This window comes from Grammomys surdaster, unplaced genomic scaffold, assembly GCF_004785775.1.
Source record: "Grammomys surdaster isolate TR1022 unplaced genomic scaffold, NIH_TR_1.0 125749, whole genome shotgun sequence".
NCBI lineage: Eukaryota > Metazoa > Chordata > Mammalia > Rodentia > Muridae > Grammomys > Grammomys surdaster.
This window is the reverse complement of record NW_021620581.1, coordinates 3,101,213-3,125,020: the sequence shown is the minus strand read 5'-3', so window position 1 is coordinate 3,125,020 and position 23,808 is coordinate 3,101,213. Positions and strand designations below refer to the sequence as shown.

The 23,808-nt window shown below is 35.6% G+C and overlaps 1 protein-coding gene across 1 annotated transcript in view; it reads right to left on the bottom strand.

The window, feature by feature from the left end:
* The window catches only part of Aff2 (AF4/FMR2 family member 2), a 486,558-nt gene that overhangs the window by 171,656 nt on the left and 291,094 nt on the right, over nucleotides 1-23,808 (bottom strand). Inside the window, exon 4 of the mRNA XM_028788421.1 lies at nucleotides 539-583. Within this exon, the coding sequence (XP_028644254.1) occupies nucleotides 539-583 (45 nt within the window). The remainder of the gene's footprint in view (nucleotides 1-538; nucleotides 584-23,808) is intronic.

The window sequence follows — 23,808 nt, the reverse complement described above, 5'->3', positions numbered from 1 at the left end:
ACCATATGATTCCAACTGGCGAAGATAATAGGTAGATACATTAGTTTTCTTTCATGTGGTATCTTACCGCTGGGCTAGCTGTTATCTATTTTAACTTTGTTCTTCCTCTAAGCTCCTCTCTGTCTCCTAAGTTGGACTGTCCATACATGCCATGATTGGTCAGCCTACTCATGCTCCCTTTCCCCCATACAGTCTCTATAACCATATTATATTGACAGTGTATTCCAATCCTAGTCAGGTGTCACTGAGAGCCTGAAAATAGACAGGTGACATGAAGATTAAGGTATGGTGTGTAAGTAGGGAATGTTTCCTAAATAGGGTGAGAGGCATCTTTATCAGAATTCTAAATTATGTTCTAGATCAGTGACGAAATCGCCAGAATTTTAATTACTTTAGAGTGCAGGGTGATGAGGGTAAGAAATGAAGCAGGCAATATAAGCAGAAGACCATTGGTGTTGAATGCAAGAGTACTTTCAACAATTTAAACAGATAGTTTCCTTTATTGTTAAATGACACAGAAATAAAAGTTCAAACTCACCCGCAAGATTTCCTCAACACAGCTTGGGTCGCTGGTAAGGCTTACCTAAAATAAACAAAATATAATAAATATAACCAGCTACACTCAGAAAAGTTTACAGTGTACACTGTCAGATAAGCCATCAAAACAGAAAAAAAAACCCTAACAATATTATTTTGCCTATTAAATACAAAGCATCACAGTCTGAAAAGTGGCTAATCTTGTATTACTCTAACAAAACAAAGAAGCTAAAGTGCAATATGTAAAAAGAAAGTGACTCTTTGCTCTTTCAAATGTACCGTAGGACTCTGAGCTGGTTTCCTCCCCTTCATGTTTATCCATAAAGGGAACTTTACCTTGTGATTTCCCAGCCTTACAACCCTGGAACATGGATGGTTTAGCATATTATTACATTTAAAGAAGAAGGATATATATATATATATATATATATATATATATATATATATATATTTCTCTGATTAATCCTATTTTCCTTCAATTTGGACAGTCAAATTAGATGCTTATCTTTTATTTTTAAAAATTATTATTACTATTATCATTGTTATTTATGTTTATTCCATGACCACAGTTTTCCCCCTCTCTTCTCCCCACCTGCCGCTCCCCCATCAACTCCTCCTCCATTTCTCTTTGCAAAAAGGCAAGATCCCCAGACATGACATATCAAGTTGCAGTAAGTCTAGGCACCTCCCCTCATGACTACATATTTTTTTTAATACAAAATAAACTGAATTCCTGTGAACATTGCAGATTTGACTTGGCATTTAGAGGAAATCTCAAGCATATAGTAAATTAATTAATACCATGAGTCATCTTTTTGTCTCTCTCTCTGTGACATTTTCTTAATCAATCAAAATCCAACCCTAACATCAACATTCTGAGGACTTGATGTATGTCAAGCAAATGACATTTTTCTCCCAGGGCTTGGTAACCAGTGAAAGTGATGAGCCATATGTCAACATAAGATAGCAGTTATACTGTGGTGAATGATGAAGGCCTTGAGAATAGAATTACACCCTGGTACCATGTTACTTGTGTAAGATCTGAGCATCTCCTAAACATCGCCACCTCTCCTCTTCAAACCTTCACCCTCTTCAGGATAAAAAAAAATCCCATTACTGGTGTTCTGGGAAGGAAAACAGCAGTTATTTCTCATTAACTGCTTTGAGGGATGATGGGCAAGTCCTGTACTGTGAACACTGCTACAGTATCTGTGAACCTGAGACCTCTTGCAAGGCTGGTTCATTATTATTCTCAGATTATAGATGAAGATAAGAATATTTGAAGAACAAAGTTCAAGAATATTTGAGGAAATCAAAAGGGGCCTGGGACACCAGATTTCTTTCAACATGATATCATATCATGTACATCTTCAAGTATTATAAAATTCATTATTGAATAGCTATTGATTTCCACCATAATTTATTGAATATCTTCTACATGTAAGGATTTCTGTTTCAGTAAACACAAGATCCCAAGTAAATGAAACATGCTAAGATGCTGTCCAATAATGAGGTTAGCTACCCTGGATTACCACACACATTTCCAAGTTACAATTGTTACTCTAGTATAATTATTAGCTGTATTTGCTTTCATATTAAAATTTTCTCCACTTTGGATGACAAATTATATAGTCATCCTTCCTAATGCAACAACATTTGAATACAGGATAAAGAGACACTACAAATAAAGGCTCAAAAATTGGCTGGATGCATGTCATAAAGAACCTTAAATTATAGGTTTCATATAGGGACTCAACAGTGACTGGCCTAACACACTTCATTTATTGTTTAATTTGTTCAAGAAATACTTTTTAAAGCTATTCTGAATCAGGCTGGCGATAGGCAGAAATGTAACATGAAGCAAAAGAAAATGTGTTTTTTTTCCTCATTGACTTGGTATGTTTAATAGGAGGGCAGATAAGAAGATAATCCACATACAACTATGACTCTGTGCTACAAAGCTCTATAAAGAATGTTCCATGTATGTATGTGCACCCTATGTGCACCTGGTACAAATGGAAGCAAGAAGGTGTCAGATCCCTTGGAATTGGAGCTATAGATGCTTCTTAAAAGTGACAAGTACTGTTAACTGCTGAGCTATCTCTCCTGCTACTATTTTGAATTCTGAGTTTTAAATGAACAAGTAATGATAGTCCACAGAATGTATATTTTATGGTCTAATGTATTATGCTACAACTTATAATTCTTTTTACGTATGATTCTTAGTAACAAACAACATACTGGCTAATTTCTCAATGATACAGCAATTGTGGTTTTCAAGATAATTCTTAAATTTTCAATTAATACCTTTTCCCAAACAAAATATCCAAAGAGCTGTAAGGAAGATGTAAATTGTCATTGTTGCATAGTGTCAGAGTCAATACTATAAAATAAATATTTGGCACCAAGTTCTCTCCCAGTACCATTGCTTACCTTTTTTTTTACACAAACATATCAATATTGATTTTGAAATTAAAGAAGTCTAAAACAACAATATTCACAAACATGATGAGTACGCTCCTGAGTAAAAAAACGTGGGGCAGAAACTTTGATAGGAGGCACATTCAGTAACTTTACCTATCAAAGTTTCAGCATTCGTAATCATAAAATATAATTTAATGTAAAGTAAAAGTAACAGTGATTGATCCTTTTGAAACTCTGGTGCCCCTGTGTGTAGCAAGTGAAATAAAAGATGCTGAGTGTGCTATGGCCCCTATTCTTTGATTTCTTCTACTTCTGTTATGAAAAGTGCAGCTGATAGCTGCCTCATGCCAGCTGCAAATATCATTCCTCCACCTGGAGTTACAGATATTCATTTCTTTATGGAAAAAATCTCTGTCAAGGATATGTGGACACAGAAGATTGTAGAAAGTCAGATAATGACAATCAGAGTCAGAGACAGTATCATTGAGGACTAATAACTATACAGACAAATCTTTATATAGCCACACCCGGTGTTTTTTGAAAGAAAATCTTGGAATCTAGTATATCTCGTGAAGTCACTACTTATGCAAATTTATCTAACTCAGTCTCATAGCTGGTCTCTATACAGACAACTCTCAAATGGGGCTGCAAGTGCTTCTTAACCAGTAGACACTTCCTAAGTGTCTGGAAAAGCACTGGGCATGGGAGCTTACAATGACAAATGCTGTGAGACCTGATCTGCATCTCAGAGTTAAAGGTCTAGATGGGACAGGGAAAAAACAATTAGAAACCCACTGGGACATATATGGTAAGATAGTCTTGACAAGGGTAATAGAATCTCATTCATTCACAGTCTGCCTATTCATCGGATCTTCCATTTATTTCTTTAGACAACAAATCCTGATTGAGCTCACACTTTGCTTAGGATGGTGTATGGGGGCAGGGGGACTTAAAGGTGAAAGACAACATTACTCTTATGTAGAAAACCCTATGCAAATAAAGAGAAAGATAAATTTTCTATTTACAGAAGAAATAGACAATAAGGAACTGGAGAACTCATTTAAGTGTCAAGGAAAGAATACCTACTGGGTTCAGTGACAGAGCCATATCCAACAGAAGCTCCTAGCCTTCAGGTACTAACTGTAGTCATCAAACCATATGGGAGTAAGAAGCCATGGGTTTGACATGACTGAGAATTGCTGGGAACACCTGAGGGCACTTTAATTTCTGACCCCTCTGCGATGAAGCACCACTCTGGTGTCACAGTACACACTGGAAAAAATCCACACTAAAAACAAGGCTGGAATTTGTCCTCTCAAACTCTGTCTCGGCAAAATCACCCACAACTTTCCTAGGAGTTTTAGAGGAGAAGTAGTGGCAGTACTGGGATTAGAACAGCCACATTGTCCCTTAGGTCCAGAGCCACCATGCTCTCTTTCTGTGTCCAATCTTGAATATTCAAATAGTCCACAAATCACAAGTTAATCACTCAGAGCTGCAGCATGCTTTCAAATCTCCCATCTCCATTCCCTCCTCCTACAGTAGAAAGTAAGCTGCACAAGGGGAGGCTATGCTCTTACTCCTGGCCCTAGACGACCCTCTGGTTCTGGGCATGGACATGGTCCTCTGAGAGCCAGGAAGGGAGGTATACATCATCAAGTAGGTGGTAAGTAGACTGACAATGCTCACAATAGCCTATCTTATCTGAATCTAACCCTACAGGCAGCTACTCCATGTAAGCACGGAGAGGCCACATACAGATCATCTGCCTCATGATACAGGCATAGCTTATGAAATAATTATGGTACCTTTAAATTATCAAATATTAAATTAACTGTAGCAACAATAAGTGAATTGCATAGGATGTTTTAATCATTCTGAGATTAATCAGTTTGGAGCATCCTTCTTGGAGATTAGGGTAATACACAATATCAAAAATATCCTGATTGTGGCATTGGGCGACATAAGCAGTGACTAGAACTAATAGAAAACATGGAAAATAGTGTAAAACATTAAAAGAATAATGATCATCACATGTTTAACCCATAGGAGCTCAGTGTGTGCCTCTAAATGCATTATTGCTAAGGGAATGTGAGGGAAGAAAGGTCAATTTTTGCCATAAATCATCCCAAGGTTGTAACATAATATGTAGCAATCAAAGCCTACTATTCTGAGAATACTCTACCTTTGTAAAGATTTCTCAATGTACAATATAAAACTTGTAAGTTTAATTGTAAACTAAATAACTGCCTCAATTAAATAATACTACAATAGACACTGATTGCAAGTTTCAAATGAATTCTATTTATATTTTCATAAACAGACTACCACATTTATCCTCATAATTGAATTATGTGATACAGAGGCCCCTGACATAGTATTAAAAATAAAGTGAAAATGCAGGTTACAATATTCCAAAAAATGAGCCTTAGTCTTTTCAAATTGTTAATCTCCATCATTGGTCATTTGGAAACATGGAAGCAACAGCCTCTTGTTTCTTATTTGTATTTGCAGATTCTTTGATTTCCCCATTCAGGGAGTTCCAGGTTCCAAAATCTATTTGGAAAACTACAAACTACACGCATATTAGGATCTATTGCTGTCTCTGTTTCTTACCTCATCTTAACCTGTCTCTAGTTTAGTTTGTATTCAAGAGTCTATGATTAAATGGAAGCAGTTAATATTACATAAGCTGCAGGCAGATGTCCTTGGGTAATATGATCTTAATCAAAACAACAACAACAACAACAACAACAACAACAACAACAACAAAAACGATTTCACAACAGTTAGATGGCACTGCCAAATCAACTCATCTTCCAATTTTATTTTAAAACAGAAAAACTCCTGTGTATCCATAGAATTGATGTTTAAAGTATCGTTCTTGGAAAGAGGCCAGGAATTTGAAAGAGCACATTGAAGTTCAACAGATTTTGATTCAAATTCCAGCCTGAAACTTGCTTTATGACCTTGGGGGAAAAATCACCTGAATGTGTGTCTTTATTTACCTACCTACCTGAGAACAATTAAAATAAACTGCTTTAGGAAATTCTGTGATGTTGAAATGAAGTAAGGTATATCAGGGTACCTTTGCCCAGTAGTAGGTTCATGCTCATGTTCATATTCTAAGTCCCTTCTGTGGTTCTTAAGGAGGCATCGACAGCCTCAGTCTAGAGAGCGCAGAGGAGCTGCTGTTATAGGTTTGACACTGTGACATCTTCTGAATGTTGCTAATTAATCATTAAATCCTCTTCAGGGACCTAGTTCATATAGAGCTTCAGGTTGTTTATCCATCTGCTTGCTCTTACTGAAGGTGACAAACGAGACTAGAGATGGAGCTTAAGGGGTTATGACAACAGAAGATAAGAGGAGTGAGTGGTGGGCAGCATGAGGAAGGGTGATCAGTGTGTTTTATTATGAAGACATCTCTTCACTGATTACATTACGTATAGGCAACAGCAGAATGCAAATGTAGAAAAGGCTATCATCAGCTAAGAGTACATAATGGCATACAGAATTTAAAGTGAAGAGTACTAATTCCATGAGTTCTGAATAGCCATTAGCTCACTGTTCATTTTCATTTACATGTTCTAATAACTACTTTCTATATAAAAAGGAGCTAATAATTAGCACGGTGTTCTGGTATGGTGTGTGTACGTGTGTGTGTGTGTGTGTGTGTGTGTGTGTGTGTGTGTGTGTGTGAGATAGACTTTTCCCAAACAGAATAGTCACCTAGGAATATTACTATAACAAACCAAAAAACAAGGTACAAGGAAAGTCCCTATTGCTTGATCCATTCTTTCAAGGTTGTGTCTGCTCACTTGAGGAACCCTATGGGTTCACTCCAGTTGTGGCTGCTACTATTGCCAATACTCAAAATGTGTCGTTTCCTCCTTTAGCCAACTTTTCACGTCCATAATTCCACTCCAAAATTTGAGCCAAATCCTCATAGCTTCCTAGATTCTGACCCATCTTGCTTGTTTTTCCTTTCTTGTACTCTCTTCTAATTTGTTGTTCTGCTATACAAGGATCAGTATATGGGGGGGTGGTAGTGGAGGGAGGAAAGGCGAGAGAGAAGTAATGTAATTATATTATAATCTCAATGGAAATAATTTTATAGGTTCTGCTTTAAAATCTACAGACTTTCTAGCTGTGTCATTTTATTTTTGAAATACCTACATGTGCATATAACTCCTCCGAGACTATGGGACAGCCATTTCCATCCTGTGGAAATCTTAGTCATGCAACAGTAACCATTTCAGGCATAAAATGGATACTACTAAATCTCTCCTGATTGGAACATCACCTGTAATTTCTTCTAGCCAATGAAGAGAATGTAAAAATACAGATGTTCATATTAGAATGAAATCAGGAAATATATGGAAAAGATGTATCAGAAAGAACAATCATTTCTTAATTCTGCCAATTAAAGAATACATGTTGTGATGTTTAGAATTGCCGGAGCCTGGCATATACAGAGACGGATGCTCACAGCTAACCATTGAACTGATCAAGGGGTTCCCAATGGAGGAGTTAGAGAGAAGACTGAAGGAGCTGAAAGGGTTTGTGGCCCCATGAGGAGAGCAACAATACCAACTAACCAGAACTTCCAGGGTCTAAACCACCAGCCTGGGAGCACATAGGGAGGGACCCATGGCTCCAGCTGTGTATGTAGGGAGGATGACAGTGTCAGGCATAGGTGGGTGAGGAGATCCTTGGTCCCATGAAGGCTGGAAGCTATGTGTGGGGGAGGGTGGGGAGGTGGGAGTGGGTGGGTGGGGACACATCCTCATAGAAGCAGGAGGAGGGAGGATGAGATAGGAAGTTTCTGGGTGGATGGGTGGGGAATGAGGAAAGGGGATAACATCTGAAATATAAATAAAATAGCCAATAAATTTTTTTAAAAAAGAATTGCCATGTATTCCTGTGTTCTGCAATAATTACAGAAGCTCCTAGAATTGTTAAACAATTGCAAAGCAGTGATCTCACTTTCTTGCAAAGTTTCTTATAAAACAATAAAAAGAACAAAATGCTGACAGTTAAGATGTGACCTTTGTATGTCACCTCTAGTGAAATATGACAATTCATACCAAGGTGGAACTTTGCTTCTTGCCATTACATTCTTTTCTTTCTACCACTTAAACTAGGCACAGTTCACAGATCTCCAACTGTTCTCATGTATAAAAAGCTTTATTCTGAATTCATGTGGTAAATAGAGAGGCCAAGAAGAGTAAAATAAATCATTTGAAAAACCCACACTCGTAACTCTGGTAATGTTATGCAAGTCCAGATGAAATGAAACTCAGAGGCGATATATATCTCTAAGGCTTGAGGATATATATAGGCCCAAATAAATTCAACCTTGTATATAGAGGAGCAAACGGAACTCCATTGCTTATATCTTCCTCCTAGAAAGCAAACTTGTGCATTATCAGGAGGAGATAATGGATTTTAATGTTTTAAATGTTTTAATTTAATTGTTTTAAATGAGGTTTTCAATAATTCTGATATTCTATATGTCAACAATATTTTATTTTTATTTCTTTTATTTTTTGAAATTGATATAATTATATAATCTCTCTTCCCCTTTCTGACTTGCTCTTTTTGACCTTATCTTTCATTAATTGTTGTTATATGCATATATGTCATGTCTATGCAAGTGTATTCCTAAATATAACCTTCTCCGTCTGTATGATGTTGTTTTTTAATTTTAAGTTTTTAAAATTTTATTAATTATTTTATTCATTTATATTTCAAATGTTATCTCCCTTCCCAGTCTCCTTTCCATGATCCCCCACATCCCATCTCCCCTCTCCTTTGCTTCTATGAGGGTGCTCCCCCACCCACCTACCCACTCCTGCCTCACCCCTCTAGCATTCCCCTTCTCTGGGGCATCAAGCCTCCACAGAACCAAATGCCTTCCCTCCCACTAATGCCAGATGAGGTAGTTCTCTGCTACATATGTATCTGGAGCAATGGACCAGCCCATGTGTACTCTTTGGTTGGTGGCTTAGTGTCTGGAAGCTCCAAGGGGGTCTGGTTTGTTGATACTATTGTTCTCCTATGGGGCACAATCCTCTTCAGCTTCTTCAGTCCTTCCCCTAACTTCCATTGGGTTCCCCAGGCTCAGTCCAATGAGTATCTGCATTTGTTTTAGTCAGATGCTGGCAGAGCCTCTCAAAGAACAGCCATGCCAGGCTGCTGTCTGCAAGCACACCTTGGCATCAGCAGAAGTGTTGGGGTTTGTTGTGTGCATTTGGGATGGATCCAAAGGTGGGGCAGATTCTGGATGCCCTTTCCTTCAGCCTCTGCTCCACTTTTGTTCCTGCATTTCCTTTATCCAGGAACAATACTGGGTTAAAAATTTTGAGATGGGTGGGTGACCCCATCCCTAAAACTTGAGAGGGGCGGTTGTGTGTGTCTACTGGAGGTGGTCTCTTCAGGTTCTATCTCCTCACTGTTGGACAGTTTGGTTAATGTCATCCCCATTGGTTCCTGGGAGCCTCCCTGGTGTCTAAGGCTTTCTAGTGGGCCCCCTTGCCCATTCCCCACCCCACTCTGTTACATATTTCTATTCATTCTCCTGACTCCTAGCCTTCTCTTCTGTCTCCTCCCATACCGGATTGTGTTCACCCTTTTCCCAACCCCTCCTCTCTCCCACTCAGGTCCCTCTCGCTGCCTCCAGTAATTATTATCTTCCCCCTTCTAAGAAGGACTGAAAGATCCACACTTTGGCCTTCCTTCTTGTTAAGATTACTCAGCTTCCTTCTTGTTACACTTGTTAATTCTATGAATTGTATCGTGGGTATTCTGAGTATCTGGGCTAATATCCACTTATCAGTGAGTACATTATATATATAATAAATTATATATATATGTGCTTGGAAAAGACTAAACAAAAATTTTATACATTTAATATATGATCATCAAAATGAAGCATAACATAATTATCTTTTATAATATGTCTTGGTCTTCAAAATATTTATTGTTCTAAGATACAAAGATTTCTGATTTGTTCAAAAATAAATGTAAAGCTGACACTAAGGTCTTTGGGGAAATTTCCAAAGACACTGCCACAGATACTTGATGAAGTCTTAAATAACTGCTTTAATCACAATTACAAAAAGAATTTAAAAATTTATATCTTTAATTTCATTCTTTCAAAGTCCTTTAGAAAAGAAATGTCTTTCCTTGACTTTTGTGGTCGCTCACCCTAAAGAAATCTCTATGCTCTTCTGTTAAATACATAATTATTTAAATGCCAGTTTTAGAATAAAGGAGCCCAATTTCAGTTTGATTTTCTTAGTGTAATCTTACTGAAAAATGCCATGTAAGTAGAACTGATTTTAGAAATTGTACTCACACATGCACTCAATAAAAATGTGACAACAGAATGCACTTGATAGAAAGTGGCTCCACTTTCAAAGTAACCTCCAATGAATTTGGTGCCTTATTGACTCTCAGAACCCTGCACTTAGGAATGTCTTAATTGCCAGTGGATGACATCGCAATTCCACAGGAACAGTTACAATTGCTCTTCTCTGACAGTGATGATCCTAAAGAACAAGCTATGTGCATGGGAAACTGAAACCTCGCCAGCTCCCCTATTATTTATAACTCTAATTAAAACACTTTTATCTATTAATGCCAAGTGACACTGCTAAATATATTCAAGGAAGTTCACATTTGTTCTATGCTTCTGAAATCTCTTAGATCTGCGTCTACTTACATGTGCTTTAACTGCTCACTAAAATGAGCCGATATCTAAGAATAACTTACTTCCATTAAATTTATAAATCTCATTAATTAATTCTACATCTCCAATGGTGTAAAAACCAAGCTCAAATGCAAAATCTAATTAAAGAGAAGAAAAAAATGTTATTAAGGAACAACACTGAAATTGAAACACAGAAGTAACTGTTTAGCCTCAAATTAATGAGGCGCTATGCTAAGCAAGCATGTCCATTAATCCCTAATGAGGATTTTAAACACATTAAAACTTCCTAATACAAAATGTTTGCCTTCCTTTTATCCAATAACAAATAAGCCAATAATTTTCTGGCTCTAAATGACACTATTACTGTCACGGCATGCTTTATTTGACAAACCCTCCATTCAAACACTGTAAAACCAATTCATTTCCCTGCTGTGAAATGCATTTCTTGATAGCTTCTATGTGAGCTTATTATTATTTTGTCTTTGAAAAGCAATGGGAATCAAAGGCCAACCTAGGTGCTTGGTTTTGTTTTTTTTTTTTTTTAAATATACCACAGTAGCTATAGGTTGTCAAATCAGCATTTTAAATGAATTGAAAGTCAATCTTCCTTTTAAGGTCATCAATCATAGATTTGTCTCCTGATAAGTAAATGGCCTCAAAGTAATACTTTAGTCAACATGAAGATGGTCTCATGTTTGAGAAAGAAGAGTAGGCAAAATGACTACTTTGTTCAATTATAAAACATGATTTACAACCTGGCCCTGATTCTTCTTACTTTGTTAAGTCAACTGGAATGTTGTTGGAATTCTCCTTCTTGCATCTGATCTCATTCTAAACATTATACATTGTACAACCTATATACAACTATATACACAATGTATATATATATATATATATATATATATATATATATAATTTATTATATATAATAATGTAATATATACTATATAATATCCAATATATAACATACAATATACAATGTATAAGGTATATGGTGTAATACGTAATATGTAGTACATAATACATAATACATAATATATAATATATAAATATATCACATATCAAATATGTTTTTTGTTGTTTTTTCATTTTTAGCAGATTCTAGTATTTTTTAAATTACTCATCTAATTTCATAAATTCAGGAACTTAATGTACATATTACTAGAGTTTATAGAGTTTCTGTAGTTTTGGATTGTAGTCATGCCTAATTTTATTACAGTGTGATTTTATAAGAAATGTAAGAAATTATTTTATTTTTATTCACTACATTGGCCTAACATGTGCTTTGTTTTAGAGAAAGTGCCATGAACTGCTTAAAAATATATATACTTTTGCAATTTTTGGATGGATCATTATATACTATATAATATCTTTAATGGTAAATTTTAACTCTAAAACTTCTTTATGGATTTAAAAAAAAAACCCTGGATGATCTACCTATTGATGAGAGTTGGGTATTAAAGTCACTCACTATTATTTCCAATACTGTTATTTTAATTTAAAGTTGGTGCTCCTCCTGTTCAGTGAATGAATATATATAAATGTATTCTATTTTATTTCTTGTTTTTTATAACATTTGACTAATTTGGCTTAATGTCTGTTGTCAGATAATAATAGTATATCTATTGCTGCTTTTTAAAGTTGCTTATTATTTTAACATCCATCCTTTTACCTCAAGATTTTCTATGAATTTGACAATGAGATGTATTTACTATAGGTGCCAAATAATTAGATATTGTTTTTGTCATGCCATAAGTCAGTTAGGATCCTTTTCCTGGAGAGGCAAAACTGTTTGTATTTAATATTACTATTGAAAAACACTTGCTGATTCCTCCATTTTTGTTAACTTAGTTATTTATTTCTTCCCTACCTTCTTTATATTAGGGATTTGATGCTTTACAGAGTTGGGTATGATTGAGATATTTTTACAGTTTTATTTTATATTCTACCTCCTCATCCTAGTCCTCCTGCTCCTCTTTATCCTCTTCCCTTCCTCCTTCTTTTCTTCTGAAATAGATTCATCTCTTATAGAATACATCTTGACCACAGTTTCCCCTCCATCTACTCCTCTCTGTTCCTCCCTACCTCCACCTCCCCCAGATATAGTCCCTTTCCATCCTTTTTTATAAATGAGTGAGTCCTCCAAAAGAGGACAGTCAAATAGTGCTAAACAAGATACAATAAGACATCTATTCTTCTCATGAAACTCCTCCTTTCCTATGCTGTAATTAAGAACATGCATGACAGGAGCCTAGCGTGGCTGCCCTCTGAGAGGTCCAACAAGCAGCTGAAAGAGTCAGATGCAGATCTTTGCACTCAATGAATGGACAGAAGCTAAAGACACCTGTGGTTGAATTAGGAAAAGGCAGAAAGAAGCTGAGGAGGAGGACGACCCCATAAGAAGACCAGCAGCCTCAACTAACTTGGACCCTGAGATAGCTCAGACACTGAGCCACCAACTAGGCAGCAAACACCAGCTGTATGAGGCCCCTGACACAGAGCACTGTCTAGTCTGGCTTCAGTGAGAGAAGGTGCACCTAACTCTCGAGAGACTTGAGGCCCAAGGTAGGGGGGAGGTTTGGTGGGGTGGAGGTGTGGAGGTGGGGACATCCTCTTGGAGGCAGGAAAGAGAAATGGTATGAGGAACAGCCAGAATCTGGACCAGGAAGGAGATAATGACTGGACTGTAAAAAAATCATTAAAAATTAAGCTTAAAAAAGAAAAAAACAATAATTCAGAATTGTCTCTGTATAAAGAAAATTCAGAGACAAAAAATGGAGCAGAGGGTGAAGGAAAGGCCATCCAGTGGCTGCCCCACTATGATATCCATTTCATCTGCAGACAACAAACCCTGGCACAATTGCTGATGTCAAGATATTCTTGCAGACAGGAGCCTGATATGGCTGTCCTCTGAGACGATCTGTCAGCCTCTGACAGATACAGATACTCACAGCTAACCATTGGACTGAGCCTGGGCACCCCAATGGAAAAGTTAGGGGAAGGACTGAAGGAGCTGAAGGGGTTTGTAATACCATAGGAAGAACAACAATATCAACTAACCAGACTCCCCAGAGCTCCTAGAGACCAACTAAATAGTACACATGGGTCAGTCTATGGCTCCCACTATATATGTAGCAGAGAACTGCCTCATCTGGCATCAGTGTGTGTGTGTGTGTGTGTGTGTGTGTGTGTGTGTGTGTGTAGGCCCTTAGTTCTGTGGAGGCTTGATGCCCCAGAGAAGGGGTACAAGAGGGGTGAAGTGGGAGTGGATGGGTTGGTAGGGAACACCCACTTAAAGGCAAAGAGGAAAGGATGGGGTAGGAACTTAGTGGAGGGAAGAAAAGGAATTTGAAATGTAAGCAAATAAAATAATAAAAACATCTCTTTTTCCTCTCCTTTGTAGAAGTCTCTGAAGTATCTTTAGCAGTACTGGCTTGCTTTTTGTGATTGTTTTAGTTTTTGCTTCTCTTGAAATATTTTTATTTCTCTATGAGTTTAAAAGATAACCTTTTTGTCACAGTATTATTGTTTAGTCCTTATTTATATGTAGGACTTGAAATATATCATTCAATGGTTTCTTGTCAAACTGCCTTCTAAATTAGTATCTCTATATACATAGATTAGCATAGCTCTCAGACATCAACAAAAACATTTCTTTTTTGCAGTGGAAGGTAGCTAATGTAGAGATTCACAACTGATCACAGTGCAGAGAATAAATGTTTTTGGGAGTGCTAAGCCATACAGGGGAAGTCTATATCATCCTACTCCTTCAATAACCCAGAGAATATCATGGAAGAGGGGACAGAACAATGGTAAGAACTAGAGGAAGGGACAAACCAGGGTAAAAGAATATATTCTGGACATGTCAGGATCACTGCATTTATAAATTTACAGATGCTGTGGTTGCCTACACAGTTCAATTTTTAATATTGGGAAGATAATAGTAACAATTTAGATGTTATTTAAATAAATTATATGTGAACCCCACAGCCAATGTGGCCCAATCATGTGAGAGATATTCACTGAGTTACATATACATTTTAATAAACACATAGTATATGATTTGCTACATCAATAAAAACGTGAAGACAAACCATGTAAAATGACTCTGTTTGAAATGATTATTCTGAAGAAAATGCATGATGATTTCCAAATCTTCCACTGTAATCAAAGATTGATCATATATGAAGATCACTAGGAATCATGTCTTTTCATTCTTTTCACCTGTCAGACAGATTTTTATTGTTTGTGAATCAACTCAAAACCTCAAAGATTCAGTGCAAAAGCATGAATTCATTTCACTAGACAGATGTTGAAATTATAATTCAAAGTTCAATTTAGTTTTACATATTTTGCTGCAGTGTTTTTGGCAGCCCAGGGCAGAAGGTGGAAACCTGGTATCTAGTGAAATAGTTCTAACCCTCATTGTCATGGCAATCAGTTGAAAATGCATTCAATTAATTTCCTTCTGGTGACTACTCCTTAGTCTTTGGAAGATTTTCTTTAGCTAAGGATGCTTACTTGATGTTGAATCCCACTACATACAGACATGTAGTGACATTAATATTTTGGAAGACTGAGAAATTCACTTTGTAGTTTCCATTTATTCTCATTGTTATCAAAAGCAAAAAGGAAATGTGAGAAAGACATATACCTGGTATTTGTAATGATTCAAACTTAATAAACCTACCACCTAAAGATATTATAATATAAAGTGTTATTTTAAGATTTTTAGAATCACTTTTAAAGTTCTTCTTCATCCAAAAGAGTATCATAAAGATGTAGATGGCATAGCTAGTAATACTGAGATTTCATTTAGTCAGAACTCTGTGCTCGATGGCATAGTTAAAAAGCAATGATGACCACACTAATTAGAAATTATGTATCCTGACATACATATAAACATCAAATGTGTTACACTAACATTTAAATGATTTGCCTTTTTTAGATCTGTGCTCAAAAAGTAAGTATATCTTCTCAATAAATTACAGTTTTAGAGTAAGTATATCTTCTCAATAGATCACAGTTTTAGAGTAAGTATATCTTCTCAATAGATTACAGTTTCAGAGCATCATCTATTTATATATTATTTAATGATTCAGTTTCCAATTGACACAATTAAGATTCTCAGTTTTTCTTCTCTTTAATCATGGTCAAATCCCAAAAAGAAGCCTTCTAAATCTTTAATATGAATACATTAGCCCTAAATACAGCACCCCCATTACATATGAAATGGAATAGGAATATTTAAATGTGTGTTATTCTAAATATGTCTATTCCTATTACTATCAACCACAATTTCTTGGCATTTTATCTAGTCATTAGAAGATGAATACATGCTTCTTTATCTTTCCTTTACTGATAATTTCACTGTTTTGTTACAACAATTTCTGAAAAGACAAAGACCACACAATAAGTTTCATCCTAAGATGGAAAAAAATCAGGACTCCAAATGGTTACGTGATTTGCCTGTTTTATGGGTAGTCATTGATGAAAACTAGCTGTTGAGTTATAAGCTATTCATAATTGTCTCTATACCATGCTGTTGAGTCTAAATATGAATTTTTCCATGAAATTCCCATTAGAGTCAATGAAATTCACAGTCTATGTTCAAGAACAAGTAAGTACTTCAACATAAGATGAGATGTTTGACTGCTATAGGGTAAATAATATTATCCCACTCTTTATACTATTCCACAGATTATCAAAACACAAGGTAAAATATTGATGCTCTAAAATAAGACTTACAAACTGGCACGTGGGAGAATAGATAAGTCAAGAAGAGCATTTAGAGGGGCCACTGCTTATAAAATAATGATTCAGAATATACCTTGAAGAGTATCACAAACAAGCATAAGCTCCAAAGACAGCACTGATCTCCTTATGGTGGTATTACAGTCATTTACTCTTTCTTTAGCTATTGTTTCCCAACTATAGGGAATTTCTATAGGTGCATTGACAATACAAATGTGCTCGACCCCAAAATGTCTTTCTCCCATACCCCATACTCAGGAAAATTGTAAATCTGTGCTAAAATGGGCTTATTGGTACGAAGAAAGAGACAAAGAGGTACATACTCACATAACCTAACACACAATATACTATTCTTGGCTTAATAAAGAAATGAGAAGGAGCCAAATAGAGTTGACAAGGGCAAATGTTCCATCATAAAATTCTAGTTATTTATAGTAAGGCATATAACTCCCCCCAACGATTGCCCTTTTCACTTGACATAAACCATTAATGCTCTGATTGACAACTGCTAAATCTGATGGAACAGAGTAAGGAAAGGGCTAGGTCATCGATGAAATAATTCTAACAATTAATGTGTTATCTTTTTTATGCAAAGTGAACATTACTGGTACATTTGCATAGGCTACTCTTGAATTGCTTTTCTAGTTAAATGAATGTATTCAGCCCATAAACTCTTGTTACACAAAAGGCCCTAGGAGTTACACATTCTAGCATTTTACTCTCTGAACCATTTTAAAGAGAAGGACATTAACAGGACAAGAGGTGAAATTATTTTTCCAATATCACAAAATCATAAGAATTGAAGACCTCAATACTAACTTTAATTTATCTGGTTGAAAATCCCCAAATTTTATCCTTATATATACAGGCACTGTTTATATGATTCTTGTGATAGGGGATTTACTACTTCATGATCCTATTAGCTCAAGTTAAATTTACTTTAATTTAATTAATTGCATCAAGAAGCTTCATGCTAACAGCCTTTGAGTAGAAGATTTGATCTCTCAATACCAGCCATCAGTAATCTGTTAGAAAATGACAGAAGAGTTGTACATATGTGAAAAATATGTCCCCCAAAACTTAAACATTTGTGGTGACTTATTTATTGTAATGTGATGATGAAAAGGAGTGTTTGATAGCAATATAGAAGCATAAAGAGATGTTACATGAAAGATGGGCTAGAAAGTTGGATCTGGAGTTACTGGTGGATATGACGTGGGTGCTAGGAACAAAATGAGGTTCTGTAGGGAGAGGAAGCACTTGGAACACCTTTTTCTTGTCTCTGTGGGCATCTGTACTCTAATACACATACCCAAACACCTACAATCATATATTTAAAAATGAAGGGAAACTTTTAAAATAAGTTACAGAAAAAAAGGCCTTTTGTGGTGCTTGCTGTCTTGATACTCAGTAGTCTATGTTCTACCTTTACTCAACCATTTTGCCAAAAACTGGAACACCAGGAAATTAGAATCTATGTTTGCCAGAACTAGAGGATAGCCATAGAGTGTTGAGGTGTATATTACAGTGAGGTAAACTGATAAAGTAGGAGGTTATAGTCTTTGTCTTGGCTTCTATTTGGTGTCTAAACAACTAACATAAACAAGGCTATAAGATAAGGTCATATGATGTTAGTAAATTAGATATATGAAGAAATTAGATGAATAAATATATGCTGCAACTTGTAAAATAGGTATAGCAACTGTAGTACTTGTTAATTTTTGAGATTTGCATTTGAACAGCTATGAATTTCTCATTTCTACACAAGATCTTTTGGTGTTTACTTTCAAATGATGTCTATGAGTTACTTTTTTAATCTTCTTTCTTTTTTTTTTTTTGGCTGCTCAAGTTACAAATGTAGCCCTACCACAGCCTATAAACAAGACAACCATTACATTATCTACTTTTTGTTGGGATGATTAAATACCGACAAGAAGCAATTTAAGGAAAAAAGATGTACTTTAGATTACAATTTGATTGGATATATGCCATAATGCCAGTGAAAACACAGAGGCAGGACTTAAGAAAGATGTAATCACACTGCACCCACAATTAGGAAGCAGTATAAGAGGAATGCATGGTGTCTGGCTATAAAACTGCAAGGCCTGCCTCAGTGACCCAGTTTCTCCTACAAAAATTTACCTTCTTAAGGTTCTACAACCTTCCAAAAGAGTACTACCATCTGCTGACAAATTGTTCGCATAAATGAGTCTATAATAGACATTTCACATTCAAAGCAAAATGATTCCTCCCTTTGGGACTCCCTACTTAGTGTCATATATTCTGAAAGCCTAATCTTGACCTAATTGTGGCCTATAGATGTTGTCCATTGGCATTAATGAGTGTTTAGCTGTAGCTTTCTTAAAGTCACATGTTATTCTATATGGAAATCTTTCCAACATTGGAATTCATATTTGAAGAAAGAAATTGTAGTCTTAGTTGAAGCTAAGATGAAATGAAACATATTTAGGTAAAAGAAGATCCCGATTCCTTTTCTATTAAAACAGATATAAACATCTATCATATAGAAATATTTCTTCAGCACAGATCATGTGCCAAGTCTGTTCTTCATCTTATTTACTATGACAATCTTATGATATGACCATTATCATCCCCATTATATACATGAAAGTGAGGTTCATGTAGATTATATAACATTTCCAAGGTCATTTAAATCCAATATAATAAATATCATAAAATGATATCTCCATCACTTTAGGCCTTTAAAAATCTGGTAGCCAGTGATAAAAATTTAAAAAAAATGTGCTCTATTATTATTTTCATTTTATAGATTCATCTGTCTAAGCAATATAAGATGACATAATGAACATGACAATAGAAAACCATTCACTGAGCTTACTTTCTCTCTTGTACTAATGAACATAAAATGACTTCTAGGTAGCCTTTCAGGATTTTATTTTGTAACAACTATGGCCAAATACAATTTTTTTCAAATCAGTCTATACATAAACTATTATATTGAGCTCAATGAGCTATTTCATAAAATATCAACAAAAATCCAATTAAAATAGTCAAGAAATGATTTAGTGCCAATTTCCTCTCATGTAAGAAATAAAATCAAATTAGGAGGAAAGTGTTTGTTCAGGCTGTTGTCTAATGATAAGTAATGCAAGAGTCAATGTTTAAAATTTTGCTTATCTTTATATTTTTACATTTATTTACTGTGTGTGTATGTGTGCAGACATGTGTACATGTGTGTACATATGAGCATGTGTGTGTGTGCATGTTCATGCATGTGTGTGTGTGTGTGTGTGTGTGTTATGGGTTTGAAGGCTATGAGGACCAGAGCATAGCTTGTTGAGTTGGTTCTCTATTATCATACTGGGTTTGAATATGAGCTTTCAGTCATGATACCAAATGCTTTTATCATCTGAACCATCTTGGTGGCCTGAATGTTTAAAAATATACTTGATCTACTATGGGTTTCTATATTTGAAATTGTAGTGTTTGCATTAGCAAATGTAATATACACTTACGAATATAGAGTTAATACAAATTGACCCACAATTGTCAACCTAGTAGCAAAAAAGGTCTTTAAAATAATTCTCTCCCATTTATTTTCAAGATATAAAGTTTATTGAAATGTACTAACTTGGAAGCAGATGGGAGATAAACTCTTATAAAAGCTATTTTCCTTTACATCTGGACTAAACATAGTGGTAGCAGGCTACACAATAGTATTGCTTACTTATTCTAAAGGTTACATGTTTCATAAGCTCTATCTAATGAGTTCGCTAGTGGTTTGTTGGTTCCATTGGTTTCAAATGGAAGGTTTCAAACTCTGTTCTTCCTGGCATTGGCTTTGAAATGTATTTTGTGATCTACTCTTGTTAAAAATGCTTCTTCAATCTTAAATGGAAGGAAATCTTTTGCAAACCAATTCCTTTGTTCATTCAAGGCATCAATACAATCACATGTTAGAGAACCAATTTGAAAATGAATATTTCCCATAATGGGCCTTACTATAATATCACAATATACCATACATTAAGAAAATGAGGTCAAGCGATTGGAGAGATGGCTCGGTGGTTGAGAGCACTAGCCACTCTTCCAGAGGACTCAGGTTCAATTCCCAGTACCTATATTGTAGCTCACAAATTGTTTATAACTACAGTTTCAGGATATATGGCACTGTCTTTTGGCCTCCATGGGCACTGCTATTATATGTGGTATACAGACATACATGCAGGAAAAACATCCATATTCGCCAAATTTTTAAAAAATGAAGTTGGAAACCCTTGTTTCTATAACCTTGCCTCTCTAAACATTTCTCAGGTCCATAATAGGCCTGCTCTAGTCCCTTGAGTTCTTAATCTATGAAATTAACAGCTTTGAAGACAAATATTCTAGATCCTATAATTGGTCCCCAAATGTGAAAGTATAACTGATGACTTAATGAATTGATTATACTTGAAATGGAGGTTGCAGAAGATTTGAAAATATTTTATGACCACGGTTTGTGGATGTGAGGATGTGAGGACCTTTACCTTTTCATTCAGAACACTCCATAATGATTTGATTGTCAGATGCTCTTCATTTTATCAAGCCACGATTTTAGACAGGTATTTTGCTAAGTAGCTCTACCTGGCCTCAAATTTAACATCTCCTTTGTTGCATGTCTAATGTGCTGAGATTAACAGGTGGCCCCACAATGACCGGTTATCAAGGCATCTTTTGATTATGCAAAATTCACCATTTGGCCCTCAACCTTCTCTGTTCTGTGGTTCACATTTCATCAAATTTTGTTTATCTCTCTGTGTACCTCTGATGATTCTTTGCTCCTCTCTGGGATATAGTCTTTTTGCTCTGAAACAAAAGGGTCTGATTCTCTCTACAATCTGTTATGGCTTCAGTGTTATATATTTATATATAGCTATTGTTCCTAAGGTCCCAAGAAGATTTCTGCCAAAATAATCATCTTTGGTAATAAATGGTATTTCTATTCATTTGAGTTATTGCAATTCCACTGGAATTTACTTTCAGCTAGTCAGAAAGTAAATAGAAAAACTTGGTCTCTCTATCCTTTGACTACATCAATTTCCTACTAATTTTCCAGGGTCTAGATAAGACTGCAAACAACAGGATTCTTAACTGGATAAGATAAGGCATGAACACACATTTTATAAAATTGACAGACCACATCTCTGTAGAAGTAACATGGTCTTAGGATGCAATTTAAAGTAACTTAAGCCAAATAACAATCATTTCAAGAGAAGACAGAAAAATAATATTCTTCCTCAAATCTGGTAGGAAATACACCATAACACCTACTAAGTACATAAGGAAAGTAAACCATTCCAGGAAGATCATTCCTCTCTACTCAACATATTTATTTGAGTGTCATAACTTCTTTTTTAAAACTCAGTTCTATAAGTGGGCACAATAATCTAGTCAAGGATACTCATACAACACAAGCAACTAATGTTCATAAGTTGTTTTTATGCACAAAAATAAAAAGCCAGAGTAAACATAACAGCTTAACATCAGGAATCAAGCTAATAAGTTGTTTTTAATAAGTGTTGTTTTCTGTACAAAGCTCTCTACATACTACCAAAATGGCATTAGCCTGCAGAATGCAAAACTGATGGGAGTTACTGAGAGCAGTGCAGCAGCTGAAACAAAGAAGGCCTCATTACCATGCAAAGCACAGCATCCTTCAGATGTGATGAGAAACGTGACTGTATGACAAACTGGTCCTGAGGAAATTTCAAAATATGACCACTCAAGCAAAAAGGAGAGTGTGGTGAGAACAGGAGGAGGACAATCGGAAGGTGGGTTAATCCTGCACATAGGCTCCCGCATATATGCAATGGTCTGCTGACCTGCAGATACGTCAGTTTTATATTAACAGGGATCCACACAGACATAGTTCTTGATATGTGGCTCTGTGGAACTGTGGAAAATAGAGAAGTTAATAGAAGTAAAATTTTCATGCTTCATTTTTATTGTGTTGGATCCTTTATTATGCATTTTAACGCAATATACTATATTGCATTACAGTATGGAATCATTGTAGCCTCTGGATAATTGTAAAAAAACTAGCAGTTTCTAAAGTTCACAAATCCTTCCAAGCGATTTGTCCATGAGTTGTGTTGTCACATGCACTGAAGCTGTGGCCAGTAGGCATTTATACAGTAGGGATTTACAGAGCTCATGAATGACAATCTAGGTATCAACTGAGAAGGCTCACTTAGGCACCTACAAATTAACCAAGTACCCTTAACTGATATACAGACCTTCTTCTTCTAGCTAGTGTGCTATTATATATTTACAGTTCTGGAGGGACAAGAAAGAGCTTGCACATTCCTAAGCTCAGATCAATAGGACTCCCTAGCTCCAGAGTCACTTTATTGGTGACAATCCCTTTTATTATAGTGATTAGAGATATTTTTTAACAACTGTCAACACAACAATTATGTCTTCATATCTCTGTGATTTACAGCTATTGACACAATGTAAAAAAAAATCAGTAACTATCAAGTAGGATTTTTCATGTTCCTGATTTTCTGATGTATTTCAACCTAATAAGTGATGAACGTTAAGTGATGGTTAGAATAGTGAGACAAACAGCCAAAAAGGAATTTGAACTTGGCCTTACAATTCCTTAGTTGTACCAATAAACTGAAAATATATAATAAAGAACCAAGGCTTCCTGACTGATGGGTTATATCATAGTAATTGGGAGGTTTTCACTCTTATAAAGTGGCACCATATTTTACAATTTTAATAAATATCTTTTAGCATGGAGTAATAAACTAGCTTTGCCTATCCACAAATCAATATTACAAATGTGGATGATGAATTCTTCTATTTAAATACACATTTACATATTCACAGAGTCACAATACTGATCATTTAAAAAATAATTCAGAAAATTTGATAACATTTTGTACCAGAACTACTATTATACTGGTCTCTTGACATTACATATAACAAGATATAAAGTCATAAAATGAAATTAAAGTAAGGCCAACTTATCAAAGGAGTTAACTTCAATCTGCCAAATGCTTATAAGACATTTGGATTTCAATCATTTCTAAACTCATTTGTTTATCCATTATTCAGTAAAACGTTTGATTCATAACAACTTTTACTTAGCATCTATTATGTAAAGGCATTTTGACCGTGTGGGCATGTGCACACGCGCATGCGTGCATACACACACACACACACACACACACACACACATTCTAGCCTTTAGAATGTGCATGATGGCAAGAATCAGAAACCTTACATTTTGGGCTCAAGCAGCTGAAAAAGTCAGATGCAGTTATAAAATAAAAGTTTATAATGGTTTAATATCTTTCTAAAGAGAAAGGAAAAATTTATCAGCTCAGATTTTGTGCAAATGTGAC